At 33.4% G+C, this 24,686-nt stretch overlaps 1 protein-coding gene across 1 annotated transcript in view; it reads left to right on the top strand.

Annotated features, from left to right (window-relative positions):
* LOC133206082 (phosphorylase b kinase gamma catalytic chain, liver/testis isoform-like) overlaps positions 1 to 24,686 on the top strand; it is a 213,814-nt gene that overhangs the window by 17,689 nt on the left and 171,439 nt on the right. The window contains 1 exon segment of the mRNA XM_061342012.1: positions 11,319 to 11,468. Within this exon segment, the coding sequence (XP_061197996.1) occupies positions 11,371 to 11,468 (98 nt within the window). The 5' untranslated portion in view covers positions 11,319 to 11,370.

The raw sequence follows: 24,686 nt of genomic DNA, 5'->3' as shown, positions 1-24,686 counted from the left end.
ACCTTTAAGTGAATTAATGTCGCCTAGAAAAATTACTGAGTGTAATGAGAAAGTGGCCGATGTTCTTGATACACCAAAAACTCCGAGAGGAAAGTACATGACTTTTTCACCGAGCCAGAGAGCTGAGATAGGACACTACGCCAGTGTACATGGACCTTCGTCGACCATTAAACGTTTTCAGACAAAGTTTCCAGGACTACGTGAAAGTACTGTAAGAAATTTACGTGATAAATACAACACGGAGCTCAAATCTCGAAAACGTAAACTTGATTTTTCAGACGGCGAGAACTGTGAAATTTCTGAATTGAATCCGTGCAAGCAGGGTAAAAAAGTTTTACTTGGTAACGAACTGGATTCCGACGTGCAAACTTACGTTCGTTCATTAAGGAAATCGGGGGCTGTTATTAACACAGCAATCTGCATTGCCGTTGCGGAAGGCATTGTCCGTGCCCATGACGAGCAGCTACTATCTTGTAATGGCGGACCGATTACGTTGAAAAAAAGCTGGGCCCAGTCAGTGTTGTTTAGGATGAATATGGTTAAGCGAAGGGGCAGTTGCACGGCAAAAATTCAGTTCACAGATGACAAATTTTCTGAAATTAAAGACGAGTTTTTACAAAGAATAAACAGTGTGGTGAAAAAACATGACATTCCTCCCGAGTTAATATACAACTGGGACCATACCGGTATCAATTATGTACCTGTCAGCTCATGGACAATGGAGGTGGACGGCACCCAGCGAGTCCCCATAATTGGTCTTGATGACAAAAGACAAGTCACCGTTGTTTTCGCAGGTAATGTAGATAATTATCAATCTTATTATTTTGCTTGTAGTATCAATTAAGGAAATAAACAGAACAAAATTAACTGTACTGATATCTTCTAATTAATTTTTTAATCATTTTAGGCACATTGAGTGGGGATTTTCTAGCTCCACAAGTCATATACCAGGGGAAAACTTCTGCTTGTCATCCTGAGTATGATTTTCCACTGGCTTGGAACATAGTTCACAGTCCTAATCATTGGGCCAATACAGACACACAGATGGAATACACATCGCGAGTTCTAGTACCTCACATGGATAAAACCAAGAAAAAGCTTGGGCTACCTAACACTCAAAAGTCACTGTGTATTTTCGATGTTTTCCGAGCGCAGATGTCGAGAGAGTTCGTGGATGATTTGAAAACAAAGAATATTGAAATTGTGTATATACCACCAAGCACGACGGACAAGTTACAGCCCATGGATCTTTCCATTCAAAAAGTCGTGAAAGACAAAATGAAACAGCGCTTTCAGCGATGGTATGCATCCTGTATTTCAAAGCAACTTGACAAAGGTGTCGACATAGAAACACTGAAACCTGTTGACCTCCGTCTATCTATTCTAAAACCGCTTGGTGCTAAATGGCTGGTAGAAACTTACAAAGACATAAGAAGCCAACCAGAGATGGTGATTAAGGGGTTCGAAAAAGCAGGCATTGCTGAAGTGTGCAGAAAATCTTAATTCAAAAGCTACTCTCTAACAGATTGTGAATGTGATTTAACACTGTGATTGTGTTATACAGCTGTAGTTTTAATGTGTTTAATGTATTTTAATGGAAATATTTTAATGAAATTTTTCTGAAATGTATTTTAATATTTTTAACCATTTTTAAAAAACTGTAATGTGTTTTATGTATTTTAATGTGAATATTTTTATGACATGTAATATTTTAAATTGCTTTGGTTTGTTCAATAAAAAATAAAAATAGACTTTATTGTTTAAATGTCTAGTAATAAAATTCAATAAAAATAGACTTTATTGTCAAAGTGAAATCGCAAAAATTAAAATCGCAAAAAATAAATATACCTATTTTAGGATCAAATCGCAAAAATTTGCACCTGCATTAAAAACCAGTTATACGGTATTTCATCGAAAATCTCCTCTGCTCCTAGGCATATTGGAAACAAACAGAGTAAAAGTTTTAATAAGCAAGGGTATTTTTACCAGAATTTTGAACATCTGGACCATTTAGTCAAGTGTTCTGGCCCTGGCCAGGGCTCTATTAATTTGTATTCTATTGAGTGAAGTTATTCCCCTTTGCCATTCACTTTTGATAATTAATCACTGTAGATAATGTATTTGAAAGGTTAATAGAATCAGAGAATTATGCATGAAGAACATTTATTATATAATACAAAAAGTACTTTCATAGTTTTAATAATCAGGTAGACTTGGAAAAAATAGATGAATAAAAATGAAACAAAAATAACTTATCTTCTTAAATGTTCTTCAAAAGCTAAGTGAGGCCAATGTGAGAGGTAATAATATAGACATTTTGTTGAAAGTCTGCATGGTAAGAGTGATAAATGGGGGACAGATAGAAAGATACTAGACAAATTATTTTATTGATCATAATCGTACTATTTTTCTTGCTATTGGGCAACAAAGCTTCATTTATCAGTTCATGGATCCTCTAAATTGTTGTACTCAGGTGACCGTTAAGGCCCTCGGGCGTATTGTTATTGACCAGTATGTATATGGGAGGTCAACATTACCGCTACATTGCGAAAAATTTCAACTCATTACCGCTACATTTTCTCAAATATTCGGGCAATCATTACCACTACATTTTATCAAAAGGACTAATGCCAAAAACAACTCATTACCTCTACATACCGAATCGACCACCAATGGCACGGAATACGAGTTCCATACAATATAATTCACTCACCATGTAGTGAAGTACAATTTGGATCTGAATTCTAATCAAAATGAGTATATATAAGTCTGTAGTGGAATGTATAAAGCCTGTGCGTTTTATCTATGGACAATGTTTGATTTTAAACTTTTTAAAATGTTTTATGAAATAAAGTAGATTTTAAATAAAAAATAATAAAAAAAAAAACCTCATCCTGCTCAAAGTCCTACCTTCACCTCCCTGTGGTGAGCAGGGAAACGGGTCTTATGCATGTATATGTTGTACTGTACATGCATAAGATGCTGGCTAACGAAAGAGACAATGTAGCGGTAATGTATACTTTTAAATGTAGAGGTAATGTTTCCTTTTTTGTAGCAGTAATGTGCATGTAGCGGTAATGAAAATTTTCAAAATGTAGCGGTAATGATACGCACCCATGTATATGTGTACCCTCTCAGCACATGTTTGGCATTAAAAAAACTATCCCCTGCCACCCAAATTAGAGAGAAATTAATAAGTTTAGTGTGAGGAGCTAACTGGTAGAGCATCTCTGATCAAGCATGTGTTATCTATATCTCTTGGGAATTGGGCAAAGGAATCAGCTGTGTTGAATTAAATAGATCTTGTTGGCTAGCCTAACTTTTAAAATGAATTTGGTGAAAAGTAATTATAATTAATTTGATATTGCATAATAAACTAATTTGATATTGTATAATTAAAACTAATTATACTAGGGGAGTGGGGGGATATTTGAATCATCATGTCTGTTTGTCCATATGAACTGCAGCTTAAGACCAGTCTGACATTAAATTTCAAAAAAATCATCAGGTATTTTTTAAAAAAAATGTTTTATGGTAAATAGTCCCTACAAATCTAAGAGTCATGCAGTTACCTTATTAAAAATGTTTCATCAAGATTACACAAGTTTTTTTGTTTCTTTTTATAATTCTTTGTAACAAATAAAAAAAATCTGTTTTTAACAGAGTGGTGTAAATATGCATTTTTATTGCAATACAGGCTACAAAGCAGATAGTGGAGATCCATTCATCCCTTTGGAGTAATGAGTGGACATGCGTAAAGTTAAAGATTAATTGATGTGTTCAATGTAGGAAGGCTAGCTGTCTCAATCATTTCTGTAAGAACATCTCTGATCAAGCAGCTCTTATCTGTATCCTTTGGGAATTAGACAGAAGAGCTGCTTGTCAGTTTATAGCATATGTCATTTGATGGCTAGCCTTTTATTTTCAAAATTAATTTGGTATAGATTAAATTGTTAAGACTTATTTGATATTGTTTAATATTATATTTTTAGCTCTTCTGAGCCAAAGGCTCAAAGAGCTTATGCTATGGCCATTTATGCAGTGTGCGTAAACTTTTTAGAATATGGGCCATAACTCAAGAACCCCTTGGCCAATTATTGTCAAATTTGTCACAGGGTATCCTTGGCCCAAGAGCTCCTGTTTATACTAAAACTAGTGTTGTGACCCTTAAACAAGATAATTAGGAAAATAGAAACAAAAGTACTGATTGCTAAAAAATCTTCTCAAGAACCACTGAGCAGATTATCACCAAACTTACACAAAAAGATGAGGATATATTGTAGATTTAAATTTGCATGGGGATTTACCCTGGGGCAAAGGGTGTGGTCTCAAGGTCACTTCAAAGTTTACCAAAAATTACATTTTATTAAAATGTTGATATTTTGCTTTATATAAGGACTAGGATCATCAAATCTTGTCAATTGATGCATCTAAGGACCTCATATCATGTTGACTCAAAAGTAGGTCATGGTGACCTTTTTAAATTTTGCGGTCATTCTTTTTCAAAATGATTTAGTCTTAGAGGCATATTTTGAACAATTTAAGGCCTATGATCATCAAACTTTGTCAGTTGATGCATCTTGGGTCCTCAAAGTATGTCAACTAAGAAATAGGTCAACTTGACCTACTTTTTGAATTTTATGGCTAATCTTTCTCAAAACAATTAAGGTCATTAATTTGAATACTGAGAGGTTTAGAATCATTAAGTCTTGTTAGATGATGCATCTTTGGGCCATAAAACTTATTTATTAAAAAGTAGGTCACAGTGACCTATTTTTTTAACTTTGCAGGCATTCAATTTCAAAGCGTTTTAGAGGCATAATTTGGACATTTTAAGGCCTATAATCCTAAAACTTTGTAAGTTGATGCATCTTGGGTCCTCAAAAAAGTTCAACTGAAAAGTAGGTCACTGTGACCTACTTTTCAATTTATATGACTATAATTAAATATCTCGGGTACTAATTGGTTTAGAATCATCAAACTGTCAGTTTATGCATATTGGGTCCTTGGAGTATGTCTACTGAAAAGCAGGTCACCATGACCTACTTTTGAAAATTTATGGCTTTAATATTTCAGGTACTAATTGGCTAAGAATCATCAATCTTTGTAAGTTGATGCATCTGGGGTCCTTGGAGTATGACAACTGAAAAGTAGGTCACTGTGACCTACTTTTGAAATTTAATGGCTGTATTTAATATTTTCCGATTCTATTTGGCTTAGAATCATCAAACTTTGTCATTTGATGCATCTTGGGTCTTGGGAGTAGGTCGACTGAAAAGTAGGTCACCATGACCTACTTCTGAAAACTTATGGCTTTAATTAAATATTTCAGGTACTAATTGGCTTAGAATCATCAAACTTTGTCAGTTGATGCATCTTGGGTCCACAGAGTCAGTCGATTGAAAAGGAGGTCTCTGTGACCTTTTTTGAAATTTTATGGCTTTATTTAAATATATCAGGTACTTATTGGCTTAGAATTATCAAACTTTGTCAGTTGATACAGCTTAGGTCCTCATAGTATGTCATCTGAAATGTAGGTCACTGTGAGCTACTTTTGAAATTTTATGGTCATAATTTTAAAAATATTTAGGTATTAATTGGCTTAGAATCATCAAACTTTATTTGATGCATCTTGGGTCCTCAGGGAATGACAAGTGATAAGTAGGTCACTATGACCAATTCTCAGGTACTAATTGGCTTAGAATCATCTAAAGTTCTCAGAGTGTTTCATCTAAAATGTAGGTCATGATGACCTACCTTTGGAATTTCAAGGGTTTATCTAAATATACAGGATACTTAGAGGCTTCAAATAGAAGTGATAAGTTGTACAGTTTATCAGAAGAGCAATTCAATGCCCTTGGGCCTCTTGTTATTTAATGTTTTGAAAATATCAAACAAACATGAAAGATGAAAGGGGGGGGGGGGGGGGGGAGCTGCAGATTAGCATTTGTCAAGTTCTAACACAACCAGTTGAGAAATCTATGATGTAATATTTGTTATAACTAATGTCTTCACTACAGGTGATGTATAAACATCAAATATAAGGAATGGAAAAATTATGGAAATTTTCGAATTAAGGTTGACATGATTTTCTTGCACTCTAATCTGTTTATGATAATTGAACAATATTTGACGAGCGTATCATGCTGTGGCAGGACACTTTATTTAAAAATCTTCTCTCCACCTGTGTACAAAGCAGATATACTAGGTTCATTGTTATGATGAACAAGGGTGCCTCTTACAAGAATGTGAAATTTGTGGCCCCAGGGTGAGGGGTTCTCCAGGAAAGGGGGGGGGGCTCTATTGATTATATTGTGAAAGTGCATTATTTCTTTGAAAATCCTCATTTCTGCTCCTAGCTATTTAGCAGCTAAAACAAATATATAGTTATGATGAGCAAGGCAGTATCTTCAAAAATTGTGAATATATTGGCCCCTGGGTCAGGGATTCTGGTGCCACATTGTAGGATGGGGCTCTATTGATTACAGGGTTTCAGATTGCCACTGGCCATCGGCAATTTGCAGATAAAAATTCAAAATGACTGGAAAAAATAAGATTTAACTGCTGAAATGCCCTATTAGTTTAACACTGAGCAGATTTAATGGCCAATTCAATTCTGTATGTAAAGGCTGGGCTGGTTGTTTTTTTTTTCCATGCAGATTCGATTAATTATTTTAAATTACTTCCTGCAACTGCAGATTTCATCAGCTAATGACAGTCAGGTATTAGATCTTGATCACCAGATAACTATAAGCTATTTCTTGTTGCCGATATGCTTCCTTAAAAATATTGACATGGAGTAGTGGACAAGCACATGCACCCCTGAAGAATAAACTTCAATATTTATTGGGCAGTAAACTTATCAGTTTTAGAACTCATTTGAATGACGTCAATAAAACTGAAGAATAAAAAAAATAAATTTAAAAAAACAGAAAATCACACCAATTTCGGAGTACATGGCTTAGCATTAACCTTAGGTATGACGTTCAAAATGTACGATCCTCTCTTTGGCCTCGGGTAGTAGAGAGCTATGAGAGGACTCCGGTCTGTGCATGGCTTGAGAGAATGGGCATGACAGTGATTAACTAGCATCACTTAAGAATCCAGTAAACAAATAACTTTTAAATGTAAAAAAAAAAAAATCTGAAATAAATAAAATAGATACGATTGAGTTACACTTGTTCAGTATTTTATTTTTATAGTTATTTACCTGACTTCATTTAATTATGCCATGAAAGAATTTTAAAAAGAATTGTATATTTTCAACTATTACTTGGCTAGATAGAATGTTTGAATGTTAAAATGATAAAATGTCCAACGGACCCGACACAGATTATTCTAACTATTAACTGGCCTATAATTTTAGGAAGTTTAGGACAGAATGGCCTATAACTTTTCTGGTAAACATGTGTCTTATAGTTACTTATTTCAATCTGAAACCCTAGATTATACAGTGAAAGTGCATTATTTCTTTGAAATCTACTTCTCTGCCCCTGGGTATTTAGCAGATAAACCAAGTATAAAGTTATTATGAGCAAGGGCAACTCTTTCAATATTGTGAATACCGTATAAGCAGAATTTTTAGTGAGGATTCAATTTTGGCATTATTAGCTAGGGTTCTGACTTCTGAGATTGCTAAAATTGAATATCGCTAACAATTCTGTATCGGTTGTTTTAGCTATCTCTGTTGACATTATAAAATACGGGTAAACTTCGGTATCTCGACATCGGATATGTCGACAACCTGGGATATGTCGACATCCTTCCACGGTCCCGGCAGTATTTAATATATAAATGATTTGCAAAAACTCTGAAATGTTGACCTTGGTAATGTCGACAACCCGGGTTATCTTGACGTATATTCACAGTCCCAAGAGCAAAATTTACCTGGTATATGTCGACATTGGCAATTTTCTGCTCTACTGAACCTAACTGTTTGTCAGAAAGGGTTGCTCGTCAAGACTCCGGGTATCTCGACGTCATCAAAGTTTCACACCTTTCACACCCAAGTTTTGACTGCACGCTGCTTAATTAATTCTATAGACTGTGTTTGTAGGTGAATTCCAAGCCCCTTCGGCATCTTAGAGAAGTTAATTGAGCTTGGGTAATATCATTGCTAAATCTATACAATTCTGCGTTTACAAATGTACAGACGGTTATTTATATCGAAACCTAACATAACTTTTAAATTTGAAAGATAACTAAATTACAATGAATAACAAGCACACTGAATAATTCATACTAAGGAATTAAAAAAAGATGTTTTAATGATATTTTGTAGTTAAAATCATTAAAACATCTTTTTTTAATTCCTTAGTTTGAATTCAACAGGAAACAATCCAATTAACGACACGATTGACCAAATCAGCCTAATTCGTGCATCTGTGCATTTTAACTACAAAATATCATTAAAACATCTTTTTTTAATTCCTTAGTTTGAATTCAACAGGAAACAATCCATTTAATGACACGATTGACTGAATCAGCCTAATTCGTGCATCTGTAACATCACTACGTTAGTTTAGATACACAAATCTCTTTAAAAAATTAATTTTAATGTACATTCTTCCCTATTGAAATAAGAGAAAAAATAATCCGCATTTATTATTTTCCGTTTATCGGATGTCGACTTTATACAGTTTGAAGTTTATAGAGCGCATTTCGTATCCTGTTCTGACAAAAAGGCAAGTTACACGCGAATGCAGCTCAATGCTGTAACTTTGTGCTGAAACTTTGTGAATTTAGAAAGATTTCGATAAAGAACACGTTTTATAAACGAGATTTTTAAAATAATTTCTAAGATTTTTAATAAAAATAGAAGGAATTCTGAAATATGTTGTGCTACAGTCTATATTAAAGTCATGTACATATAATAAGCTTGTCTGTTTTGCTATGCAATGAAATCTTGGACGTCAATTCTCAACTCTGTTATCTCGACACCCCGGATATCTCGAAATTTTCCGATGGTCCCGACGATGTCGAGATAACGAAGTTTACCAGGTCCAGGAAAATCACTATTTTTTAGCTATATAGCTTAATTTACCTATATAGCTTTATTTACCTATATAATATAGCTTTATTTAGCTATTTTAGAATAAGTTTCTGTTTTATGAATAGCAAACAAAAAGTCGCATGAAAATTATGGCTGATATTTTTTTAAAAAGGTTTGATAAAAACAACCTAGGGCATAAAAGGTAAAAACATTGCCTCTTTTAAACACTTTTTAACCAAAAAATGCATCTCTGTTGTTTGGATAGCTGTCCATTACTGGAAGTGCGATGAGGCATGACTAAGTGTGATTGCCTTGCATTGTGCTGAATTATTACCAATCAATTATCTTGTTGACCAAAACTGCTTTTCTTTGTTAAAGTAGCTGCTTATTCACAGATTAACTGTTATACATAGCCCCAAAACTTTTAGATCTTTGATTGCAATTGCACAAAAGGAGAAACATTTTTAAAAGTGGGTTTTTGGTGAATTGTTTTCAGTCCATTTCAAAGTTGAAAACTAATACTGCCTCATTATGCGACTTTTTGTCTGCTTTTCATAAAACAGAAATTTACTCTGAAATACCTAAATAAAGCTATATTATATAGGTAAATAAAGCTATATAGGTAGATTTAGCTATATAGCTAAATATAGTGATTTTCCTACATCTGTTTACCTGTAGCTAAAATTACTTCTCGGAATTCAAATTTGTTCAAATGAAGTCGACATTTTCCTCAATGGGGGAGGTGATTACAAATTACTGTAATTATGAAGTCATCTTCCGGATGCAATTTGTGCAGAACATTTTTATTATATTTCTATATATAAAGAATGTTTAAGTAATCTAAATGCTTTATTAACCCAGACGATTTGCTCAGTAGCACAAGTGTTGGGGATTATTGAGGCACTACAGTATATTTCAAATTGGAATACTCTTCATCATTTTGATAAGGGAGGAAATTCCTTTGACACAATAAACCAGATATAAACCCTATAAATTAGATATTTTGTCGATTCATGATAACAAATTTAAAGCACATGTTTCAAAAATTAAACTTGAGGTAATCAAAAAATTCTTTTTAAAAGTAAAAATTACAGTCTGCCTCTGAACTAAGCTAAATTTTTTGTACTGTCAAAGTATACTGAAATGCAGAAGAAATGCAACATTATATTTTTAGGGGGGGGGGGGGGGTAAATCATATACAGGGTATAACTTTGTACACTGGTACTTAAAAAGTAAACTTTAAGACATCTTCACCTTTGCCAAATCGGTAATTTAAGGGTTGAATGATTTTCATTTTATAACTGGAAGTTAAGTTTGAGCCCATCTAACAGAAATAAAAAATTGCATGTTTAACAAAAAATGTGGAAATAATTTGGGTTTTCAAGGGTAACTGTATCCATTAATCATTAGTATGACACTTATATACAAAAAAAATTCTTCTTTCTTTACCCAAGATTTCCTCAAAATGACTAAAAGCACTCATTTCCATTGCTCTTGCTGGAAATTCTCAAGAGAAAGGTTAAGGAGAGTTGCAGATGCAAATATGCACTGCAACATGACTCATCTAGCTCATATGTATCATAAGAATGAATGAAATTCTTGTACCTGAAGTCCAAGGGTTATTACACAGGTTAGAAAAAATTTGACCTCAGCATCTGAAAAACAGGCACTTAAAAATGCCAAAGAATATATCTTTCACTCAGATCAAGAGATTGATGAATCTAATGCATTATAGAAATGGAGCTGCAATTGCTGTGCATGGCAGACATGCACACTAGCTAGCTGTAATTGAATGGGGGGGGGGGGGTAACAGGTATGGGTTACTTTCTAAGGTTTAAAGATAACATTCAAAGTTTAAATTAAATCTCTGATGTTTTTAAATCTATGTTTTACCTTACTGTATTAATTTTTGAAAATCATTCGATAAAAAAAAAATCAGACCAGATATTTGTAGTTTGCTGCTTGTTGCATTTCTTTTGCATGTCAGTACATGTATATTATTGAGAAGTCAGTATATTATTAAGAAATAAAAAAATTGTGTCAAAATTAAATATATTTCTATCATTTTTTTTTTAGTTTTGGCAGTTTTAAATCAACCAAAAGCATGTCCCTTTCTCAAGATGTGCATATCCATGTTTTCTAGATATTTTACCCATCTTTCTTGTATAAAAGAGACTAACAATACTTATTCCTGAAATCTCAAAGATTTTCATTGAAAACTATGAGAGATACAGCCATATTACTGGTAGTATTAGCCAATAAGACCGTCAATACAATCTAAATTATTGAAGCAGTAACAATGTGCTCAAATTTTGTTCCATTTCAGTTCCATGGAGTAAAATAGACAAGTGTGTTATGTTTTCTTTTTGTCTGGAAATATGGTTGGTAAAGATGACATGGTGGATGCTGAATTGCCATCTCGAGATGCAGCAAAAGAATTTTATGCCAAATATGAACCTAAAGAGGCTTTAGGAAGGTGAGGGATGACAGCTAGTGTTATACCGAGTTATACTGGGAAAAAATCTATAAAAATATTTTATCATAAAAAATTACTTGTCCATTAGTCAAATTTTTGGGTGTTTAATTTAAGTCCAAAGCTCTGTGTCTGACTTAAAAGTTGAGTCCTAGACAATCTGGTATTTTCCGATAGAGGAAATGTTTTAAGTTTGTAATAATTCTTGTTTCTTCTTCCTTTAAATCACATTAAATCATAATATTATATGATAATAATTCCAACCATTATTGTTTATAAAGGTCAGAACTTAATAAAATAAACATACTAGTATATATAAATGCATAAAACACAAATGCTCACAGATTTTAATGACCTTATATTTGTTTAAGTTGTTAATAAAAATCTACTACATGTGTCCATGCCTCATCCAAAATGTATTTTGAAACACAGGTTAATACAATAAAATCCCTTGTAAGAGGGTCCTGGCATTTTCCTCCAAAATAATCAGAAGAAATACATCCCACTTGTAAGAGAGTAGACCTATAGAAGAGAACAAATGGTATATGTATGTATATATGTCGAAGTTTTGAATAGGAATACATGTATAAAGAAAAAAATCTTTAAAAATCTTCTCAATATCAGCAAAGTTGTGATTAATCATATTGATATGGAAGCATTCTCAGGTAGTGTAGATTCAAGTTTGTTCAAAACATTACCCCAGGGGGTAGGGTGGAGCCACAATGGGGGATCAAAGTTTTACATTGGAATCTATAGGAAAAAATCTTTAAAAATCTTAGGAAAAAATCTTCAAAAATTTTTTTCTTAAGAACAGCAAAGCCTATAATGTTCAGTCATATTGATAAGGTAGTGTAGATTCATGTTCAAGTCATGATCCCCAGGGCCACAATGGGGGATCAAAGGAATACAGGAATAAATAGGAAAAAGTCTTTAAAAATCTGCTGCTCAAGAACAGCAAAGCCATGTGTTTAGTTACAGTGCTCCCCCGTTATAATTTTCCTGTTATAATGCCACCCCTGCCCAACCGCCAAAAAAATTTCAAGTCTTGATTTCCTTGCTATATAAAACCCTGTTTTACTGCCATCCACCAACATATTCAGGTACAAATGTGTCCATCACCGTTATTATCACCCTGATAATTACCACTTTTTTTCAACACTCGGATCGGTAGGTCCACGTTATGTTAAAATCAAATGATAAACATATACATTATATATGTCAGAAAAAATACATATCACTTAAAAAACCCATTTTAACCTGTTCAGAATAATTTAAAATTAATCGGTAAATATCATTGCATGGTCATTTTAGTTTTTAGCTCTTCTGATCCAAAGGCTCAAAGAGCTAATGCTATGGCCAGTTGTGTGGTGTGCGTAAACGTTTTAGAATATGGGCCATAACTGAAGAACCCCTTGGCCAATTATTGTCAAATTTGTCACAGGGTATCCTTGGCCCAAGGGCTCCCTTTTGTACTAAAACTAGGGTTGTGACCCTTAAACAAGGGGAGATAATTAGGAAAATAGAAACAAAAGTACTGGTTGCTAAAAAATCTTCTTCTCAAGAACCACTGGGCAGATTATCACCAAACTTACACAAAAGGATGAGGATATGTTGTAGATTAAAAATTGTTCAAGCCATCACCCTGGGGCAAAGGGTGTGGTCTCAAGGTCACTTCAAAGTTGACCAAAAATTACATATTTTGCTTACTATAAGGACTAGGATCATCAAATCTTGTCAGGTGATGCATCTAAGGACCTCATATCATGTTGACTCAAAAGTAGGTCACGATGACCTACTTTTTAAATTTCGCGGCCATTCTTTTTCAAAATGATTTAGAGGCATATTTTGAACAATTTAAGGCCTATGATCATCAAACTTTGTCAGTTGATGCATCTTGGGTCCTCAAAGTACGTCAACTAAAAAGTAGGTCACCTTGACCTACTTTTTGAATTTTATGGCTAATCTTTTTTAAAACAATTAAGGTCATTAATTTGAATACGGGGAGGCTTAGAATCATTAAATCTTGTAAGATGATGCATCTTGGGGCCATAAAACACATTTATTAAAAAGTAGGTCACAGTGACCTACTTTTTGAACTTTGCAGGCATTCGATTTCAAAGCGTTTTAGAGGCATAATTTGGACATTTTAAGTCCTATGATCATAAAACTTTGTAAGTTGATGCATCTTGGGTCCTCAAAAAAGGTCAACTGAAAAGTAGGTCACCGTGACCTACTTTTCAATTAATATGACTATAATTAAATATTTCAGGTACTAATTGGCTTAGAATCATCAAACTTTGTCAGTTGATGCATCTTGGGTCTTCGGAGTAGGTCGACTAAAAAGTAGGTCACAGTGACCTACTTTTGGAAATTTATGGCGTTAATTAAATATTTCGGGTACTAATTGGCTTAGAATCATCAAACTTTGTCAGTTGATGCATCTTGGGTCTTCAGAGTAGGTCGACTAAAAAGTAGGTCACCGTGACCTACTTTTGAAAATTTATGGCTGTAATTAAATATGTTGGGTACTTATTGGCTAGAATCATCAAACTTTGTCAGTTGATGTATCTTTGGTCCTTGGAGTACAGCAACTGAAAAGTAGGTCACGGTGACCTACTTTTGAAAATTTATGGTTTTAATTAAATATTACAGGTACTAATTAGCTTAGAATCATCAAACTTTGTCAGTTGATGCATCTTGGGTCCTTGGAGTAAAACAATTGAAAAGTAGGTCACTTTGACCTACTTATAAAATTTTATGGTTATAATTTTAAAAAATATTTTAGGTATTAATTGGCTTAGAATCATCAAACTTAGTTGATGGGTCCTCAGAGAATGACAAGTGATAAGTAGGTCACCATGACCAACTCTCAGGTACTAATTGGCTTAGAATCATCTTGGGTTCTCAGAGTGTGAATTGGAATTTCAAGGGTTTATCTAAATATACAGGATACCTCGAGGCTTCAAATAGAAGTGATAGGTTGTACAGTTTATCAGAAGAGCGATTCAAGGCCCATGGGCCTCTTGTATAAATAGAAGGACGGTATTGCAAGCATTTTAAATAAGTTGTTTTTTAAGTTAAAGCTGTTATAAATATTTCCTTTTTACTGTTGTATTTTTTTTGTTATTACATGTAACTCGTCGTCTTATTAACTGTGTCTTTTTTTTTATTTTTCTTTCTGTATGAACTACTTTCAATTTTAAAAATAAAATAATTTTAGTTGTCCATTTATTATGTTATTTTGTACACCATCGCCTTATGGTTCAATAACTTGGAAATAAATCAAACATGTCAACAAACACTGCATAACAAGGATGAAAAAGATATTTTGGTTGCGTGGCCATAAAGGGCTTTCTGTATTTTTTTTTAAGAATAAGCATACATATGTTTTTTTTCTTTTAATTTTCTTAATTGAATACAATTTTTATTTTAAATATTCACTTATCACATCTTTAAACAAATGAGTTTGATTTTATAAATCCCTCGATCATGCTTTCATTTCGTCTACCATTCTTTTTACATTCTTGTCGCTGTTGCTTCATAAAAAAAAATTCTCTTGACCGAATGATCAAACAAATAGAATGATCAAACAAACAATTAAAAAATAAGTTATTATTTTCATATTTATTTGAGAGGAATTTTAATTTTTTTTTTTTACATAGATTACTTAGGTGTTTGGCTCACTAGGAAAAATACATTGAAAAGTAATCGGTAGAAGTGCACACAATTTGTGCAAAATATTACTTATTTTTTTGTGTGCGTAATTGTTTTCCTTTTAACATAAATTTTCCATCAATGTGTAAAAACGCTTTTTAAAGGGAAGTTACAATCAAGAAAATGCTTAAGACAGCTTCAATTCCATCTACAATGTATAAATGTATATAATAAATATTGACTGCAAAGAAAGATTTCCAAAATAAATAATATGTCAAAATGTTTGTTTTAAATAGTCTGTTTTCAATTACCTAGAAAATGAGTAGTATGCAGCCATGCAAGTCCTCAAAAACTTTGAAAATGAGTAATTTGCCCATGCCGGGTGCTCCCCCCCCCCCCCCCCCCTTTGTTTCCTTGTCAAACTCAAACTTTTTCTATTGAAGATCTAGAAGAAAAGCTGACTACACATGAAATTCTACTTATCTGCTGATTAAAACTGGTTCATTGTTGTAGACTTACTGTATATAATAAAGCAAACTGTTGATACATGTGTGAATGTAGGCATATCTGGATTAAAGGGATTAGATACAGTTCAATATATACAGTTTAAATTTTTACCTGTGCACGTGTGATGACAATACTTGATCTTGAATTTCTTGAATTTTCCAATGTTTTAGAGTAAATAACAAAAGCAAAGACAGACGTCATTCTAGATAACAAGACAATGGCAAGAAATGTACAGTTGTTTCTTGAACAAATAAAATTGGGTGAACACGCATTCACAGACTAAGCATTTAAAAAAAAGAAGAAGAAGAAGAAGAAAGAAAGATTAAACTGTGCTTATTTGTAAATTCCAGGTAACATATTTTACCTGCAGGTTTCAGTGAATAAAGCAATGAAATGGGAAAATGCTTTAAATAAAAATTAATCCTGATATATATCCAGATTTTTTTCTTATGTGTATTAAACTGAAAATTCCATGCAAAAATGAGGCGATCGAACTTTTTGACAGTATCTTATATTGGCGATCATAACATCTTAGGTTGGTCAGAAGAATGTAAACCAACACATATTATTTATATATACATCACTTTCATTTATTTTTTTCTAGTGATTGAGAGACGTTTACATTTTAACATGTCCGGTCTCAAATTGACAATTTAGTTCGTAATTTTTTTTCTGCTAAATCTGTAATCATTTCTCCCCAAAACTATTACTTACATGAATAAGAAATGATTTTAAGGGCTTGATTTCGAAAAATAGCACACTCAGAATCCTTATACATTTTTCAATGTGTCTTGGTTTCCGAGAACGTTCATAGACACAAGAATAGGGTAGTCTGTCGAGTTGTTTTGAAGTCGTAACTAGTTTTGAGTAGTTTCCTTGTATTAAAAGATGTAAGTCATGAAGCATGGTACTTAATAATAATATTTTGAATCTCTAGGGTTATATATTTTCCATCCTTCTTTAACGGGCACTGCGTCGAAAGAAATAAAAACAAGAGGCCCATGGGCCACAACGCTCAACTGAGTAACATTGGCCTTGCTGTTTTTCACCTGATTCCCCCCCCCCCCCCCAGTACTTATTGTTGCTCTGCCCTACCCCCAGGGGTCATGATTTGAACAATTTAGAATCTACACTACCCTAGGATGCTTCCACATAAGTTTCAGCTTTTCTGGCCCAGTGGTTCTTGAGAAGAAGATTTTTACTACATATTTCATTGTAAAACTTGGATTCCCTATTGTGGCCCCGCCCTATCCCCAGGGGTCATGATTTGAACAATTTAGAATCTTCACTACCCCAGAATGCTTCCACATAATTTTCAGCTTTTCCTTGAGTAGAAGATTTTTAAAGATTTTTACTACATATTTCAATGTAAAACTTGGATTTCCTATTGTGGCCCTGCCCTACCCCCGGGGGTCATGATTTGAACAATTTAGAATCTACACTACCCTAGGATACTTCCATATAAGTTTCAGTCTTTCTGGCCCAGTGGTTCTTGAGAAGGAGATTTTTAAAGATTTTTACTACATTTTCAATGTAAAACTTGGATTCCCTATTGTGGCCCCGCCCTACCCCCAGGTGTCATGATTTGAACAATTTAGAATCTTCACTACCCCAGAATGCTTCCACATAAGTTTCAGCTTTTCCAGCCCAGTGGTTCTTGAGTAGAAGATTTTTAAAGATTTTTACTACATATTTCAATGTAAAACTTGGATTTCTTATTGTGGCTCTGCCCTACCCCCGGGGGTCATGATTTGAACAATTTAGAATCTACACTACCCCAGGATACTTCCATATAAGTTTCAGCCTTTCTGGCCCAGTGGTTCTTGAGAAGGAGATTTTTAAAGATTTTTACTACATATTTCAATTTAAAACTTGGATTCCCTATTGTGGCCCTGCCCTACCCCCGGGGGTCATGATTTGAACAATTTAGAATCTACACTACCCCAGGATGCTTTCGTATAAGTTTCAGCCTTTCTGGCCCAGTGGTTCTTGAGAAGAAGATTTTTAAAGATTTTTACTACATATTTCAATGTAAAACTTGGATTTCCTATTGTGCCCCCGCCCTACCCTCGGGGGTCATGATTTGAACAATTTCCAATCTACACTACCCCAGGATGCTTCCACATAAGTTTCATCTTTTCTGTCCCAGTGGTTCTTGAGAAGATTTTTTAATGATCCCACCCAATTTTTGTCTTTTCTTGATTATGTCCCCTTTGAAGGGGTCTTGGCCCTTCATCTTAACGATTTAAACTCCCTTTTACCCAAGGATGCTTTGTACCAAGTTTGTTTAAAATTGGCCCAGTGGTTCTTAAGAAGAAGTTTAAAATGTGAAAAGTTTACAGACGGACGGACGGACAACAGGTGATCAGAAAAGCTCACTTGAGCTTACAGCTTAGGTGAACTAAAAATTGCTTACTGTAATTGGTCATTGCAAGATCGGAACGTGGCTTGCATAATTATTTCAAAAATTATTCATGAATGGTACGGTTCGCTTTGTACACAGTACGGTACGCTTCTTGCACGGAACGGTTCGTTTTGTGTACAGTACGGTTCGCTTCTTGCATGGTACAGTTCGTTTTGTGTACGGTATGGTTTGCTTTGTGCATGGACGGTACGCTTCTTGCACGGAACGGTACGATTCATTTCTGAGGTGTAGTAGCACGTTTTAGGGTCTGTATCAATTTCACAGGTGTCTTGTGCAATCATAGCTTATAATCCCTGTTGGTTGCCTATAGTGGGTAAAATTCACGAGGTAATCAAGCCATATACTGTGTTAACAAACAGTAATTAGGGTTTTTACATAGGATCCAAGTTTCCTAGGTGTGAAAAACTGTTCATTTTATTAGTTTTAAAGAACAGAGATGTCAGACGTGGACTGGAAGTTGTGACTAGTGATTCGATTTTCAGAATCTAAGGATTTTGCATAAAAAAACAAACATTTTGTTTCTATTAAACAATAAAATAAAAACAATCAACATTTTGTTTCTATTAAACAATAAAATAAAAACAATCAACACTTAATATTTTAAAGATTAAATATGTACCCCCCCCCAATAAAAACAGAAAAAAAAACCAAAACAAATAAATACAGATTTTATAACAGTTCTAGAAAATGGCAATTCTTTCAACTGATTTACTGAACTGATTTTTGCTTTTTCCTAGCCATGTGCTCAGGTGAGTGGTGATGTGGCCCAAGGGCCTCTTGTTGTGAAGAAATTATTGGCAATATTAGGAATATTTTATAGTTTTGGGACAGGCAAAATTTTAATGTGTGAGTATGTATATGTTTTCACCTTAAATCAATGTAACTCAGTTGGGATTTATGTGAGGTTTAGCTACTCAGATAATTCATTTATTAAACTACTTCATTGAGAATATTAAAAAGTCTCAGTTCATACCCTTGTAAACTTTAAAAATGGAATATCATTTCCTATTATTAGAAGCATTTACAAAACCTACGGCAACCCACTGTAGATACCTATTAAGGACCACTCTCTAAAGGCCATTTTGCGGCCTCAATGATTCAAATTTTCAAGTAGTATTTTTTCCTTTAAAAACTACATGAATCAGTAGGCTAATGATCCAAATTAATGATAAATGTTGTTTGGTTAAAAATGCTAATGTATTTGTTATTAGTGATGTGCGATTTTATCGATGTACCGATATATTGTGACTTTTAGGTATTGTGATAGGAAGAGAGACTAAAATATCGGTATTCAGTATGTAATTATTAATTCCAGGAATAATTATTTTTTTTGTTCTAACTCTTGAAATTATTATAAGGAATTGTAAAAAATGTTGTCAAACAATAAAGCAATGGCATCCTAGCATCAAAACGTGCTTTATTTATTAATAAAGCTCATTTGGATGCTAAATAAATAAAAATGAAAAAAAATGAAATTATGTTTTTACACTGTAATAGACACTGTTAAAAAATTATGAAAATTCATTAAAAATCATACTTCAAATTATGTGTAAAAATATCCTGATATTATCATGATATTTCTGAGAAAAAAATCATGATATATCGTGATACAAAATTCGTGATATATAGTGATACAAAATTGTTGGCGATACCCATCTCTATTTGTTATGATTAGTGTTGTCAACGAGTACCAGGTTAACCGGTTTAAAATCATCGAATGATGGGAGTATCAGTTAGTAAAACTACTTCTGGGTTACTCAGATAATATATTTATGTCTTCCCTTCTAAGGGGAGTCATATTGTTTTTGTCGATTTTCTTATTCTTCTTGTTCTTCTTCATCCTAATTTTGTCTGGGCCGTAACCCGTTGACATTAATACTTCAAACTTGGATAATAGATAGATGACATTGAGAAGGAGTGCGTGCCTCCAAAATTTATAAGGTCAAAATAGAGTCCAGGCCATAACTTGAGATCCCTTTGATATTAGGACTTCTAACTTTAACATAGAAAGAAGACATCTGTACAACATGCATCAGAATTTTGACTTTGACCCCTTTCTTCCTTCAAGGTCAAATAGAGAAAAACACGATTTGACCATAACTTGAGAACCCTTTGGCATTAAGACTTCAAACTTGGAACATGCAGAGGTGGCATGGAGGAAGGGTGCATGACATCAAAGTTTTTGACCTTATTATTATTATTATAAGGTCAAGGTCAATCTTTTACATCAAAATAGGGTCCAGATCATAGCTTGAGTACCCTTTGATATTAATACTTCAAACTTGTAACGTAGAAAGGAGACATTGATACAAGATGCAACACACCAAATTTTGACCTGACATCTTTCTTCCTTCAAGGTCAAATAGAGAAAAAAAAATTTGATTAGACCATAACTTAAGAACCCTTTGGTATAAAGACTTCAAGCTTGGAACATACAGAGTTGGTATGAAGGAGGGATACATGCCACCAAAATTTTTGACCTTGATTCAATTTATTAGGTCAAGGTCAATCTTGTACATCAAAATAGATTCCAAGCCATAACCCGAGAACCCTTTGATATTAGGATTTAAAACTTAGTAAGAAGGAACATAGTAAGAAGACATTAATACAAGATGCACTACACCAAAATTTTGACCTTGACCCCTTTCTTCATCAAGGTCAAATCAAGAAAACACGGCTAGACCATAACTTGAGAACCCTTTGACATGAAGACTTCAAACTTTGAACATGGAGAGGTGGTATAGAGGAAGGAAGAATGCCAACATTTTTTTTCACCTTGACCTATTAATAAAGTCAAGGTCAATCTTTATCATGAAAACATAGTTCAGGTCATAACTTGAGAACTTTTTGACATTAGGATTTCAACTTTGAACAAGGAAAGACAATATTAAGACTATATGCACTGCATCAAAATATTTAACCTTGATAGCTTTCTTCATTCATGGTCAAATTGATAAAAACATGACCAGACCAAAACTAAAGATCCTTTTCACATGAAGACTTGAAATTTTGTACACAGATCAAGGAATTTGAGCTGAGACCTAGCATTTTACCAATACTATCCATTTGTTTTGATAAGTATTTCACAGTTTATATAATTGATGGATTTGATTGTCTAGGGGTATGTATACACGCTTTTGAATACAAGTTAATTATAATTACCTCAAATAAACCTTTGTGAGCTAGTCCGCTCAAGACAATACCGCCACATGTAACAAAAGCATGGAAATATTTAAAAAGAATGGATAATTTTAAATTTAACTCTGAAACCAGCGATATAATAAGAAAATCGACAAAAACAATACGACTCCCCTTAGAAGGGAAGACATAAATATATTATCTGAGTAACCCAGAAGTAGTTTTACTAACTGATACTCCCACCATTCGATGATTTTAAACCGGTTAACCTGGTACTCGTTGACAACACTAATCATAACAAATAGAGATGGGTATCGCCAACAATTTTGTATCACTATATATCACGAATTTTGTATCACGATATATCATGATTTTTTTCTCAGAAATATCATGATAATATCAGGATATTTTTACACATAATTTGAAGTATGATTTTTAATGAATTTTCATAATTAGTACCCCCCCCTTACACCTGTTCGTCTCCGTGGTTACAGTACCAACCAGACCCAACCTGACAGAAAGCAGTCCCAGAGCAGTCCCGGGGACTGCTTTCTGGGACTGCTCTGGGACTGCTAAAGCAGTCCCAAAGCAGTCCCACAGCGGTCCCAGAGCAGTCCCAGCAGTCCCAGCGGTCCCAGAAAGCAGTCCCAGAAAGCAGTCCCAGCAGTCCCAGTGGGCGGGGTTAATTAATTTAATGGGCGGAGCTTACTCAGAAATGAGATTACCAATAAACAATGTAACTATAAAAGGCAGTTGAAATTGATGATCCATTTCTTTCTGAGCAGTATCAATTCTCATGCAACAGTCATTTTTTAACTGTTAAGAAAATCACACTACGCGTATAGAAACAAATAATAAATATTGAACAAAAAAGACGTTCACACCTACTAATAACATGAATATTTAAACACAGTTTTGTGGAATATTAATTTTTCACCAAAATAAATCAATATATAAATTACTGTAATTGATATTGGTTTCCATATTTATTTATTTTATTTTTATTTTTTTTTATAGAAAATTGAACTTGAGTTTTTCTATCAAAACTAGCTTTAAATAGGCCTTATAATTATAGAGCAAGGCCGATTTCCATACTGTACTCTGAATGCAGTTTTCTTAAGTACTGGAGCTTTTGAAAAATTCTTTGTGTATTGTATTTCAGTCACGATTGTTTTCACTGACTTGCCAATTTAATTATCATTAGATTATCTATTTAACAGAAAACAATAATACTTTTATTATATAAACGTTTGAGTGAACATGTGCAAATCACGCGAATGGAACCCTCAGATTATGTTCAAAATTAATTAATCCCGAAATAAATTTATACACATTTATTGAAACGAAGATTTTTTGCAGTACATAGATTGAAATTAGTGTCATTGTTGACCAGCATGTTCAGTGTTGTGTAACACTGATACCCAAATAACATGCATTGACTTTCCCCGAAGGCGATTGAAACCTCAGGTGTTGACACCATTTTATACATTTGTATTGCTTTTTATTAATCGGCCAGGAAAACACAAACAAAACAAATAAGAAATAAGTCACAATTCCCAATATTTTAAAATGTTTATAAATTAATTTACTCTTTTAATTACGAAAGCCGGATAGGCTCATTTTTTGACAAGACAAAAAAAATATTTAACTCGTTATAACGAGATAATTATCTCGTAATAACGAGTTAGTATCTCGTTATAACGAGTTAGTATCTCGTTATAACAAGTTAATATCTTGTTATAACGAGTTAGTTATCTCGTTATAACGAGATAATTTTCTCGTTATAATGAGTTAGTTATCTCGTTATAACGAGAAAATTATCTCATTATAACGAGTTAGTTATCTCGTTATAACGAGTTAGTTATCTCGTTATAACGAGTTAGTATCTCGTTATAACGTGTTAGTTATCTCGTTATAACGAGATAATTATTTCGTTATAACGAGTTAGTTATCTCGTTATAACGAGATAATTATCTTGTTATTACGAGATAAAATTGATCTAGAATTGATATATCTAAGTAAAGAATAGACCATTATTAATAGGAAATATACAGAAGCAAGTCGATCAAATTTCTTTGAAGTGTGCGTGATAAAGATTTTATGGAACAGCATACTAGTTTTTTTGTGTTATGCCTTTGATTAGTATTGTTTATTGGAAAGACCGAAAACAAATATACGGAAACTTGTGACCGCCTCATGTTGTTGTGTTATACCTTAAAATTGCAAAATAGAATTAGTGTCATCTTCAAATGGAATGTATATAACATCAAAATTTTGTCAACTTGTACAAGGAGATCAGAAACAATGATATACTCTGGCTGATTTAACTGCCCTGTTCAAGCTTTCTTGAATTTGTTAAAATTATAATAATGTTTGCGTAATATTTGTCGCAATAAAAAATGCATAGAAATAATCCCATTATTTTGAATATTCCGAATAAATCATGTGGATATGAAACCATTTGTTAGGCTTTAACGATCATATTTTGATAATTCCTTGCCTGTTAACAAGGAATACCAGTTCAATTTTATCGTCTTAAAGGGGCAAGATAAAAATTCAATGTCTGACAAAAAACTAAATTCACGTTGTTTTTATCATCAATCCCTCCTTCCCCTCAATAATAAATATGATGAATATCAAGAACTAATACTGAACTTATCACTTAATAATTTATATATTTCTTCTGTTTATTAAAAGAAAGAAACATTTTAATTTACCAATTTGGCATGGAATCTTAAATTACAATATGTAATTTTTGCGTTATTATCAATCTGGTAGAATTAAAAAAAAACTTTTGGAGCTCTTTATTCTACGGAAGCTACAATAAAAGGTGAAGGTCAGCATTAGTAAAAACAGTTGACATGTGATCCTTTTTGGGTATAGAATGAAAGTTTAATATCTAAAGTTTACAATATGATAAGCATTACTTAAGGTGTATTTCAAGCATAAATTTTGCCAAGAAATGTGTATTGTATGTTGAGACAGGATTTTTGATATTTTCACTCGTGCTTCGCACTCATGAAAATATAAAAAAAATTCCTGTCCCACTCGTGAAATAAATTCCATATCAACTACAAAACATTGAATATCCTCTATTTATTACCCCCCCCACCCCCCCCCAAAAAAAAATCATCAATCTCTTTTTGAAATAAAAATTATATGCTTGTAAAGTATACATAATAAATATTGTGATGAGGAAAATAATTAACGACATTGCTTCAATGTTGTATTAATAATATAAATGTACATATGTAGTATTAGGCCTATTCGTTGATCAATCCTAAGTAAAAAGATTATAAAAGTGAACTGGCTTTGTAAACTCTGTAAACTTTTTTTTTTGTTTTGTAAACTCTGGTTTGACATTCTGACACTAGGTGGTAAACATATAGGATCCGCCAAATAGACGTGAATCTCAAATAGGTCTCCGTGAATCTCCACAACTTGGACCCCCCCCCCCCCCCCCCCCCCCCCCCCCCGCAAAAAATATAAACAGTGAA

The sequence above is a fragment of the Saccostrea echinata genome, unplaced genomic scaffold, assembly GCF_033153115.1.
Source record: "Saccostrea echinata isolate AGI-Se365-2 ecotype Australia unplaced genomic scaffold, CSIRO_AGI_Sech_v1 ptg000054l, whole genome shotgun sequence".
Taxonomy (NCBI): Eukaryota; Metazoa; Mollusca; class Bivalvia; order Ostreida; family Ostreidae; genus Saccostrea; species Saccostrea echinata.
The sequence above is the reverse complement of the archived record's forward strand: the minus strand, read 5'-3'. Positions and strand labels throughout refer to the sequence as shown.